Source organism: Ciconia boyciana, chromosome 8 (assembly GCF_034638445.1).
Source record: "Ciconia boyciana chromosome 8, ASM3463844v1, whole genome shotgun sequence".
In the NCBI taxonomy this organism is placed as follows: Eukaryota; Metazoa; Chordata; class Aves; order Ciconiiformes; family Ciconiidae; genus Ciconia; species Ciconia boyciana.
Genome location: NC_132941.1, coordinates 28,788,257 through 28,801,063, shown reverse-complemented (window position 1 = coordinate 28,801,063; position 12,807 = coordinate 28,788,257). Strand labels below are relative to the sequence as shown.

Here is a 12,807-nt window from a genome sequence, read left to right as displayed (position 1 = left end):
TGCGTAAGGCAAAGGCTATCTGTTCTCCACCCTTCAGCCAGCATAGATATTCGCCACGCTGAATGCAAGATCCTAAGAGCATGGATGATGATGCACAGTCGAGCATGGTACCTCAAACACCAAATGCGAGTTTTCAACACCCCTGGTGTGGTGACTGTGTCCATCACATCCAAATGCGGTGCAATTCAAGCCCTCAGTGCTGAGGGGCAGAGGAACAGAAAATTAAGTTCAGCAAAAGGATTGCCTTTGGATCCTTTATCCAATGTGATAGGAACCGACTGCAGAGTGCTCAGGAGCAGAGGAATGATTAGCAAAAATAATGTGGGATTGAGCATTTCTTCCCTACAAACAAATCTTGTACATGTAAAGCCTAAGGGATGAGTGTGATAGCTTGACAAGACAAAATTATGAAAGTGAGCAGATGCAAAATAGACTGTCATAAACCAGAGGGAGAAACATTTGATATTTTGCAAAGAATGTATGTACATTTTTGTTTGTGGTTTGTTTTTTTTTTTTTTAATCATGAAAAGCAGACATTGGGTTTGTGGCAGGGGGAGATGAAAACAAGTGTTCACAACATGCTTTGTAGTTTTATGCATCAAAACTAACTACCAAAATAGTACTTCCAATTGTCTGTTTTCAAGCAAAATCTCACTCTGCTGCCTGGGTAACCAGAACACTTGTACACTGCTGATGACAGGGACCCCAGGTATTCGATCACCTTCTGTCTTCACCTTTCCCTACTAAACACAAAACAAGACAGGGAACTGCATGTGTACAGCCCACACTGTGTTTATATAAAGCTTTAAAAGCATTTTTTCCAGTGTCGAGGCTTTCTGGAAACGCGTGACACTGTGTCAGGTACATCACCCAGCAAGGAAGGGCTCAGATGCTGACTTCCCTTTGGAAAAAACAGAAGCTTTACTTTCAGATAATGCAGGTGAAATGAAAATATAGCTAAAAGCTGGATTACCATTCTGTGCCCATGGTGATATGATGGAAAATTAACTAACCTGCAGTTATCTGCATCAAGAAGTCGATATGAGTTGCTAGTCCTAGGGCCAGAGCTGCCTTTACGGTATTCCTCCATACTGGTGGGATTTACGGTGCTGTTAATTGGGTCTCTGATTTGCATAACAACAGGTAGGATACTGCACGGCTCCACTTACGCAGGCAGACAAAACTAGATCAGAGCATGCTCAACATTTTACCAACACGTATCATGACAGCACAAATATCCAGAACAGTCATGTACTACTGTAGGAAGGACCTAGGGTTCAAAAGGGGAATGGAGTAAGGGTGTTTGCTAAGGGGGGAAATACATGCTCAGGATGCAGATAAAAACACGAGAGTGTCTCCTTCCTTTAGGAATCTGGAGATGAGTCTGGAAGGGAAAGGTCAAGTGAGTTTTCCCCAAAACAGTGTAGCTTATCCAGCTCTCACAGTCATAAAGAAGCAGCAAGAAAACGTGATTACAACCTATCATTTCCTGGCCTAGCAGTATATAAGAAGAGGTAATATTTTGTCTGCAAACATTAACACCCCTTTAAAAAAAAAAAAATTCTCATTCACTGTCATTAAGTAAAAAGTACTGCAATGCTACTAAACAACAAAAAGCTCAGAAGAGAATACTTCAAATATTTCATTTAACTTACACCCACATGCAGGTAATAACTAAAGGAATCTAGGTTAAAAAAAAGCCATTGAATAATACACTTAATAGTCTAATGCACTCACCTTCCCATCATAGCGTTTCACTATAAACTGATCCAGGCCCAGGTCTGAAAGAGAAAAAAAAAAAAAGAGATACTTCAAAAAATATGCTCTTAGAGTGTAAAAGTAATAATTTCTTGGGTTTTTTGTTCGACTGGGGATTACAAAGTAAAATGCACTGTCTGAATAACATCAGAAGAAAGTATAAGGACAGAGAAGGAAAATTTTTTGGGATTCATGCATTTTGTACTTTGTATTTTGATCATGAAAGACAACAAACTCAAGGCATCACAGAAGAAAACCTCCTTCTAGCAGGGACAATAGGAGCACAGTTGCCAGCATCTCTCAAAAGCCTGAAACATCCATCCCAAAGCAGAAGATTTCTGCACTATTACCAGACAAATATTTCGCCTGTGATGCCCCCTATTCGTGCATATTCATAACACCCTTATTTTGTTTCTTACACCACCTTTTGACTGGCTCACAAATGGGAAAACAAAGAACTGTTCCCATAATTAACTGGGTTATCCCCAAATAAATCCAAAACTTGTTCAAACTTTAGTACAAAATTGCTCATAAATAGGTTTTAAAGGAAATCAGCTGTAGCTGCATTCATAAGAAGGTAAGTGCTTGAAGGGTATTTTGGAGAAAGCCAGGGAGAGGGGTTATTTACACTAGTAAATTCAATCTCTCATACCATTACAAAATGTTTTTTCTATCCTGAAGAGGGGGGAAAAAAATCCCAGCATTTGCAGACGTAAAGGCACAGAGCTCTCAATCTAATCCGCAATGCCCAACAGGCTATACGTACACTGATGAATGCACATATAAGCAACATGACAAAAATATTGAGGAAGATTAATTATCTGAGCTTTGCAATCCAAAGGTGGGAAGATGCACCCTGAGAAAAGATTAAGCAGAACTCAAAGCGAGCACTTCCAGTAATTCAGGAGAGCATGGGCTGATTTTTGGTTCTCTGAAGAATAAAACTCCCTCAGCAGAGCTACGTCCCATGCATTTTCTGCCACTGTTTATGATAATTATCACATCCTCATTCCAATTTAAATTAGAAAAAAGATGGAAAAAACCAAAATAAACCTCTCCCATGCCTGCTGCGTCATATGCTTATGAAGGAGGATGATAAACCCTTTCCCATCTACTGGAAAGGTTTGTAATGGTTACAGTGCAGAAAATTGAGTTATTAATCACTCCAGGATGACCCCCTCAACCCTTCTGGACCAAAGCAGCTAAAACTCCTCCATCCCCAATTTCAAAGGTCAAGGCAATTATCAGAGGCTTTCTGGATTTGTGAATATTCAAGCCAGAAAGCACCTTCTCACTATTTTGTGTGCCTGACAATAGAGTGAAAATTGCATATTCATACACATTTTCAGACTTTAACCATCTTATGAATAATGTTGTCCTCCTCAAAGTTGTGGGTATAAAAGCAGTACATTAAGTATTGTCACATTTAGAGGCAGGATTCATTTAATAAATGTGCTTATTTTACCAGAGACACATTATCTGGTTGGAGCTCACCCCTGACCATCCATCTGGATGCTAACTGCTAAGACAAGCTTAGCTCTATGTCCATGTGTTGCAATAGTATCATTTCTCAAGCACACCTCCTGTTCCCATGCCAGGAAATAGTGCTATACAGCCCAACGTTACACAGATACTCATGGAAAGCTAAAAAAGGACACAGGTTAAAAATAGCAAGTGAAAGTATGTCTTAATGGCAATTCCCCCAACTGGACACTACTATTGGGAAAGCAAACAGATTTCAAAGAAGACCCAAAATGAATGGATGCTCATGCAGATGAACAGCAAGAAGAAGATGAACTAACAACTGTTTTCTTTTATATATAAATATATAAAAGAAATAGTATGTATATATTATATATCTAAATATAGTAAATAATTAATAATTATTATACAAGTTTGTATGTACATACAGAAAAGTTATTTAAAACAATCAAATGACACCTAAAAAGGCAGAATACCAGCACTTATGTTAAAGGAAAAAGCTAATAATATAAACCTTGTGCTCTCCACAGATGTAACATGAGGTAGGGAAAAGGGGAGGTGAAGTTGGGTATGACTGGAGGGGACTAAAAAGCACAAGAGTTAACAGCAATAGATTACAATAGTGACGGAGTCAACGAAAGAAAAACACACTGGTGAAATCAGGAGTTTTGAATATAGGGTAATTTGCCTCTGGACTGGGGTTTGGTCCAGCTGCATTCACCTAAGCACAGAGATGTTTATTTCCATGTGTTTCCTCAATTGCTATGGCATGTAACGAAAAGACACAGGAAAACAAAACATCTGGGTAACTTCTGTCCTGCGCAGGACAGAGCAATCGACTTTGAGATACACCTAGCTTTTCTGTAACAGCATCCAAACCCTTATGCTAGGTGTAGAAGCTGCCAGGTCTGTCCTCAAGCTTAAGAGCTCTGAGCATTTCATTATTCGCTGAAGAAACTGCTTACAGCACCATAGCTGTTACAGAAATGTAGTTATCATTACCTATATCATGTCAGCCTCCTTTGACCCAATCACATCTGATGAGAAGTATATAACCCTGGTTTATGCATGTCACTGAGATCAGGGAGAGACATTTATATGAAAGTGCAGCACAAAAATTTGTCAGTTGTGCTGCTGCCTTTTTTCATGTCACTGTATCAGCACGCCATGGAAGACAGCACTACCTATTGCAAGCACAAGCACATTGGTTCACATCAGTGTTTTATGCTTGCCCTTTCTCCCAGCCCATGCACAACAGTATCCTCTCTGCTCTGCTGCATTAACTAAGCTGCACGCTTAAGTCCCTCTATAAAATTCCCCTTACCATAGCTCCCGACAGAATAAGCCAATTCAAAAGCTGAAAAAGGGCATTTATATGTTCAAGGCATACAGTTTTACTCAATATGTTTTCCTTTTTTCAATACAGTTTATTTGCTTTTCTATGGACTTAGCTATGTGTTTTTCCACAAGTCTTTAATCTTAAAAGTTGACAAAAGGAAACCAAGAAAAAAGAGGGACTGTTGCCTGATGCCTGTGTTCTTCTTCCTTTACATTACATAAAAACCCCAAAACGTTTTTCCTCCAAGACATTACAATAGGAATTCAGCATTTGCACAGGCTGGAGAGCTAATGGAAATACTGCATGAATGAGGACAATCACATCTGAACAAGGAAAGGAAAGAATGTTAGTTATTACATCTCCGTTACTCAAAAGGCAGCATGCTAAGTTAAAGCTACCACAGGATTGTCTGTAAGTGATACGCTCATGAAACAAATATCCCCTGGCTGGGCTATTGCTGACAAGCTGCAGGAACACAAGCTAATAGGCATGCTTAACAATAAAAAAAAGAGCTTTTCTACCTTTAACTGAAAAGCAGGGGCCAAAATACCATTCTCCCAGAAATAGATTAAAGGATTTCCTTCAAGAGAGACAGCAATGAAATCCAAAAGTCGTTTCAGGAGGATACCTGGCTGCTTCACGAAGCCTCCCCGGGACCGAAGGCAGCACAATGTCCACCACAGCTACTCCAGGTTGCATAGTGACAACCCAGAGCAGCTGGGCTTTGGTGTTTGTTTCTGCTCAAACAAACCCAAAGCTTTCATCATGACCTGCCCCACAATACGCCTTTAATTTGCATGAAACACTGTACAACACCTCACCTTTCACTACACATCTGGATTATCGAAGCCTCTTTTGCTCACCCAGCTGAGGGTCCTGCACCAGCTGCTCACCTTGAGCAGCACCAATGGTGACCTGCAGCAATTTCCAAATTTGCTCACCACAGCCACCTTGCTTGTCATCTTTAAGTACCACTGTGTATTACTCCTACAAATTCTGATACCACCTAAAGTACCATCAGGGGACCAAAAGAAACAGCAGCACTGCCGTGGGGTAGCTAAGAAAGTAGCATCACTAAAAGATTAGATCAGATTAGACTGACACCACTTACTGACCAATACTAAGAATAAAGGCCCCCACTCTTATTTATGTGATTGTACATTCACAGCACTCTAAAAATAAAAATGTTTCAAAATAAATCAAAATTACCTACACTCACTGCCTGCCACAATGGGGAAAAGAGGGCGTTCAACAGGAGAACCATATTCTCTGTTTTTACTTCTTTCTTTTGGGGCTGGGGAGGATGTTTTAATGGAGAAGGAATTATTTATGTAAAGGCAAAAAACAGAATAATCTGCTGTTACTCTCATTCAGCTCTAATCAAACCTAAAGTCGAATGCTTATTGTATTTCTATTGATTAACAACAACATACATGCCACAGATTTGCTCAAAGCTAGCTAATTACCACACTTGCTAAATATCTAAACAATTACTAAGCTCTTCATGATATCCTGTAAAAAAGGCATGGGCAGCAGATTATAGATTGCAGTTTTAAAAAATATGTAACAAACAGGCTTCCAAAAGAATGATTATATTATGCCAAGAACAAAGTTGAGATCAATTAGAAACCATCATGATTTCCCCTGGGAGGCCAGCAGTTTTCCACTGATGGAAAAACCTTTTCAACTCCTTCCAGTCTTTATATTCTTGTCATATTTTTCCACATTATTTGGGTAACATTTAGTCATCATCTGCTTTTCCTTTCCCATTGCTTGATATATAACATGGACTCTTTTCCTTGCAAGTAGATTAGCAAAAGGGCTAATTACCAAGACTGAAGAGCCTGCTAACCATGCATGCAACATGCTACATTATGGGAGGAGAAAATGCTGGACCAAGTTTCCCACTCCAGAACTGTAACCCAGCTTCTGATTTTTGTATGAGTATTTTCCCCTGAATTTAAAATGAAATCTGCAAGCAAACAGCAAGCTGCCTGAGATTTCTCAGGGGTCAACACTTGCAGGTTTGTGTTAAAGTCCAGAATAATTTTGTCCAAGGAACTACTTTGCTCTCATCTGTCTCCCTCTCCTCCAACAGGCAAGTCAGTCCCTCTACGAGATGTGCATTCATAACACAACAGATCAGCCATACCAATCTGTCATCTATACTGGAAGCCCCAATTATTTGTTTCTTCTGATGACTATCACATAAATATGCACATAAACACATCTCTCACTCCTCCTTGGCTAGGTTCCTGGAGTCTCATCTCAGGCATGATCATATCAAAGATGATCCTTGCTTAGCAATGACATTTTCACAGAAAAACCCCCACAACTATTCACCCTCCTGGTTCTGGAAGATAACCACCAAGTTACCTCCCCTTCTTACTCACACCCTTTCCCTGAAGGCCTCTCCAGCAGATATATTTGGGGGAGAACAAAGAAATAAGTCCCCATCAAAACCCAGAAGACAAGTTCAGCATCTCTAGTTTCCTTCTGGGTCTTAAATATCCCAGTGGAACACTTTGTGCAACTTTAGGGATCTGTACAAGCCTAGGGAGTCCTCTCCCACCCCACCAGACCAGGTGAGTGCTTGTCACAGCTCATGACTGCTGGTTTTACAGAAGATCAGATACATATTTTACAAACTTAACTCAAAATAACAAATAATCACTCAAGCACTGCAACATTCCAGAACCCAGCTGGTGCTCAGCTGGTCATGAAGTCCAGAGATAAAAAAACCCAACATTTAAAAACCAAGAATCAAGCTATATGGTCTGATCAAGTCACCAGACATCGGCTCCGTCCTTCACAGCTCCTTTCCTCTGATGCTGTCCTGCGCGCAGAGGCTGCAGGGGCACAGCTGCTGCTTTTGGCTGAGCTTCAATAGCATGTTCATGCTTTCTTACACACACACAAAGAAAAACCCCCACCTTCCAGGGCATTTCCAATACTTCAGATATTTGAGCTGCTGCAGAGCATGATGAATCTTGAAAAGCATCTTTTATGCGGCAGGAGTTTGGGTTAACCAGGGAGGTTAACACTGGGATTGAAGAGCAAGACTGGTTTAGGTGTAACCTGTCTCCGTTACAGCGTGCTGTGATGAGATATGAAGCCTTTTTTTACTTCTTTTAATCTTTACTACAAAGGCCCAAAAAAACCCTGGTACTGGCTTAGTATGCCACAGGTCCTTTTTAGTCCAGGATGCCCCAAAGCACTCGCTTCCCCCAAGAACACAATCAATGCAGAATGGAAACAGAGAAACTTGGGGAAATGGAGGAAACTTAGGGGCTAGGAAAGGGAGGAGGACTTGGCAGGCCACCACCAAGCAGGTCCAAGCACTCGGAAACATTCATGTAGGACTACAGAGAAAGTGGCAGCAATGACCTGCAAGTATCAGGCACAGTTACGGCTCCTGTGAAGTGTCATGGCTTTATACACCTTTTTCAGCAAAAGCCCATGCTGTCTTCGAAGAGCTGCAACATCTAAAATGGGTTTTTTGCAAACCCTTACCCTTCCCATCAGAGACTGAGAGGTAGTATTTTCAGCTGGTTTGGGGCTGGGTTACCAAGTAAGCACCAGGTACGAAGCAGCCATCGCCGTTCATCCAGCCTTGGAGACAAACTACCTCTTGGGTACCAGAGGAGGTGGGAGGAAAAAACAACACAGGACTGCAGAGAGTAGATATCACTGCCCACGCTTCTGTTGGTGCTTGGACTTTCCAGATAGCACATAAAGAATTTTTCATCCTTTTTTTTTTTTTTTTTAAAGCAGCTTCCAAGTTTAATGCCATTCCTTAGCTTATTCTGACAGACACTTCCAAGCTCAGCAAGAGTGTGTCACACCTTAAGCACAGCTTGCCTGCTTGGGAAAGCTACAGCAGAAAGTTTTACTGAACTATTAAGAGAACGCAATCTACAGGAGTTAATGAATTGGCATTCATTTTCCCCAAGATAGCAAAACGCAGGCTAGAATTCAGTTGATGCTTTATTGATAATAAATCAAACTTTCCCCTGTGTAATCCATAAAAATGAATCAGGCATATGATACCTCGCAGTAGACTAGTGGTTTAAAAATAAATACAACAGGGACTTAGATACCTCATTACTCCATATCACTTATATTCCACAGTATTTCCTCTCCATAAAATAGCAGACACATTAACAAGAAGTTACTCACTGAAATTATGAACAGCATCTTGAGCATTCAGAGCATGCTGGGCCCTGCTCATGTCTTGGACTGCTTATGAAGAACCATATTAATTCACAGGACCAGAAGGTGATTGCTTCGCCACACAAACCTATCAACAAATACCACTCATAGAAAACCTTGGGTCAGTGGGCCTGCAGAAAGTAATCCATAATTCAGTTCAAGCATTAACCTACCTAGCTAGTATGATTACAGCGGGCTACATCACTACCTGAAGGACATTTCCAAGGAGCGCTCAGGGCTACGTCACTACCCGAAGGAAGAAGCTCCCTGTGACAAAGGCAGGATGCTCCAGCCCTGGCAGAGCGCACACCCGGGTCATGACTAAGGGGGAAAGCAGCCCCGGCATTTCCCTACTAATCTATAATCTAGATTATCCTATGAGTCAGAAATACCAAACAGATGTAAAGTACAGAAATAAAATGGCCAGCAGGTAGCAGTCTTAGTCTTTAATGTCTGGTTTTAATATCACACTTTTTTTTTTTTTTACTACCAACTTTTAAAACATTTGGGAACAAGGTTATGGCTGGTTTGACTTCACCGTAGCATTAAGCATTTTACTCTTCTACTGTTCATTATGTATTGAAAAAAAATTTACCATGATTGTCATTATGTACAGCACGCATAAGGAACAACCATCCTAGTAGCAGCTTTGTCTAGAAGCAAGTCCACGACCACCATGGTCCTCAAGACAGATTTTCAAACCAACAAGGTAGAAGATGCCCCCACTCCTACTTTGTCTGCTGATGAGCAGCCAAAACTCAATTTCCATCTCATTCCACTTTGCAAGAGCACCTGTAAGTATCACTAAGGCAATTTTCTTCCCTTATAGGCTGCTTTGTGTCACCAACTGGCAGGATTTGCAGACGCTTAAAGGCACAACAGGCTTCATGGCACCATTTAAGCTGCTCACCTAGCCAGGATAATAATAGTTACAGTGTAAAGTTAGTTGCTAAGACTGACAAATTATTTCCCATTAGTCACCTTCGCTTGTCTCCAAAGTAGGTGTTTTCTGAGCACTCTTCCACCTATTTTCTGTGCACACTTTAAAAATGCACCAAGCACATATATTGCATGGAAGAAGTAAAAGAGAATCAGATGTGTTGAAATTAAACATAGGATGTTTTCTATTTTTAAGCTGGCTGACAAAAAAAAAAGACTTACATGGGAAGACTTGCATTCAACCAGGTGCTACTGCTTTTCAAATTACTAATTGAAGGAACTTTAGATATATAAGATAGCACACACAGTTTCAGCATCTGTGAACATTATCTTCTGTTTATTGCTCAAACTACTTCACTCAAGATGGAACCATGTGATCCATACAAAAACTACAGCCATTTTCAGGACTTGATGAAAACCTAAACATCAATTCACCAATATGCTTTTAACACTAATGTCAGGATCATTTTTCCTTCCCTCCTGCACACACTTCATATTGTTGTTTTCTAAGCACTAGCATAATGGTATTTATTTAGCAGCTGTCACGTAGGACATCAAAACAGTCTCACAGTTTGTACAGAAACCACACTCTCAAGAAGTTAACATTTGAGGGCTGAGGTTCTTCATTAATGCCTGCAGAGAGAAAAGGAGTTTTAATTTGACAAGAGCCTGTTTCATTATTTGAGATACACTGTGGGAGACCAAGAAACCCAATTTCCCATGTCTCACCCAAAACACACATCTCCTCCAAAACAGAAGACAGGCAAAATCCTCCTGCCACCCCACAAAAACCAACCTCTTACCAAATGCTCAGGTCACAGCTTTCCAGACCAGAAAAAAACAGCATCTGCTCTCCCGCCTGTTGCCTGCCAGACCCCCACAGGTACCACAGCTGACATGCTTCCCTGCAATCCACAGGGAATTCAAAGCCAGCAGAGGCAAGTCCCACCCTGGCCAGCAGCATCACAGCTCAGCCAGGCACACAGGGCTGCCTGGACCGCTTTAGTGCTAAGGTTTTCCTTGTCAAAGCATCTTCCTTTTGAAGGTTTATGAACAGTTCTTAAAGTGTTTCAGTTGAAGGTAATCTTTCACTAGTAAATACACAAGAAAGTCGTCTCATCTGCTCTTCAAGGGCTCATACCAACGAGATCTACTATGCTGCAATAACGCTTCAGGCAACATGGAAGGGATGAGACTAATTTTGGGTTTGGAGCATGGAGATGGAATAGATAGCTTCAGGAGGTGCTTTCTAGCCCTAGCAATCCCAGGTTCAGAGCTCCCAAGAAGCATACTGCGACCAACAGTTCTGAACCTGAATGACCACAGTTATTTGTCACCACTGTGCTGCTGCCAGTCAGCCGGGTTCAAGCTGGCACAGACACGTTGCAGGCTCTGCTGGAGAGACCAGCATGGCTCCTGCACAGCTGCACTGGCAGCTTTCTGCCTCGCTCCTGCATTTGTTAGATCTCTGTTACCCTTCTGCACATCGCTGCATTGCCATAATGCGTGGGTTGAGAACAGCACTTGTGTTGACTGTGGCAGCACCCTAATCAGACAGCAACCCCCTTTTTGTGCTGTACCTCTCAACATAAGACAGACAATACCCAACAAAACTGTTTGATGGGAAATATAAACATCAGGTAAGCAGATACTGGAGAGTTTATTCCCCTTGACTGTATTAGTTTCTCCAATTACTACATACACATCACTTACTTTCTGGTTGTTTTTCATTAGGTGTTATCGATCTCACGAAATCCTGCGGTGTCATAAAAACCTCCGATTCACCGTGCTCATTTATGACTTTCAAAGTGGCAAAGTATCTGAAGATTTTGTCTGGCGTGGAGTAGGCTCTGATCCTGTTCTCATATTCCATCACCTGGAAATAAAATTTAACTGGCATTAGGTGTGCACAGTTCCTCCCCCAACACCTACATTAGCACCCTAGTCCTCTGAAGGTTTTGCCACATGACAAAGCTGTGTGCAGCAACAAAATCCATTAAAGAAATAGTGCTGAAAGGGTCAAAATCCTTCCTATCCTCAGCCTTTGAACTACCAGGAAAATTGGAAGTATCAACACCTGATGCCCCAGAATTAAGAACACTAAAAGTCTTCACTATTGGTAAATTTTGACTCTTCATGATGACAGAGAAAAAATAAATTAACAAAATCCCTGAAAGCACTTTTAAACACAAACATAAAAAAGCACTAGTATCACATGGGTGAATCTAAAGCAGCTCAACATTTTAATCACAGTGTTGAAGTGTCTGATTTATGATTAATAAATGAAGTAAAAGAAAAGTCTTGGAGAGCTGGGAGAAACCTTTACTTTCAAGCCAAGTCTTGGAAAAAACTACTTGGAGCCACAGCTGGTTGCTCAGTCACACAACCTCATTTTTTCCTCTTTTTTATCACATAGACAAAATTCTGCAGAAACATTCTTTACTCAGTCCTCTTCTCCCCACCAATCTGCCACTTGCTAACTCTGCCAGTAGCGATTATTTTGTACCTAGAACTGTTTTCCCCAACACACAGAATTAATCAAAGAGATCGGAAAGCCTTTATAAACAAAAATCACAACATAAGGCCACAAGGGAGGAAAAAGGCACAAAGAGCTACACTTCATTATGTATTAGAGCAGAAAACTTTCCTTCTTAGTTGACCTTTTCATTCCTGCATTATACACCATGTTTAACAGCCCATAATATACTTGAAACCTTTAGTACTTCTGGCCAAGAGCCACAGGAGGAAAAAAAAAACCACCATCAACCAATGATCTGCTGGAAGAGAACAGGCAAGATCAAAGGTACTGCCAAGGCATCTATAGATCATTTATGGCTTTGGTCCTGTTTCAGCCTTGTCCTTTAACTCGAACAACTTCTCCACTCTGATGTTTCTCAGAAAGAAAACACCCTCTCTAATTTTTCATATTTCTAGGATAAAACAAAGCCTTTGGCTTTTAATCCCCCAACCCAGGCTTGGGTAAAGTAGCTAGGGAAAACAGAGCCTCTCTCCTCCACACTTGTTCCAGCTCAGCTCTCTGGCAAATGCTACCAGGGGACAAGCAACATGCAGCAGAA

General features: G+C 41.1%; 1 protein-coding gene across 2 annotated transcripts in view; it reads right to left on the bottom strand.

The window, feature by feature from the left end:
* MICU1 (mitochondrial calcium uptake 1) overlaps window positions 1-12,807 on the bottom strand; it is a 111,131-nt gene that overhangs the window by 64,585 nt on the left and 33,739 nt on the right. For both annotated transcript variants that reach the window (XM_072869636.1, XM_072869637.1), the window contains exons 5-6: window positions 11,444-11,606; window positions 1,738-1,781 (exon numbers count right to left, since the gene is read on the bottom strand). In XM_072869636.1, coding sequence (XP_072725737.1) covers window positions 1,738-1,781; window positions 11,444-11,606 — 207 coding nt within the window. The remainder of the gene's footprint in view (window positions 1-1,737; window positions 1,782-11,443; window positions 11,607-12,807) is intronic.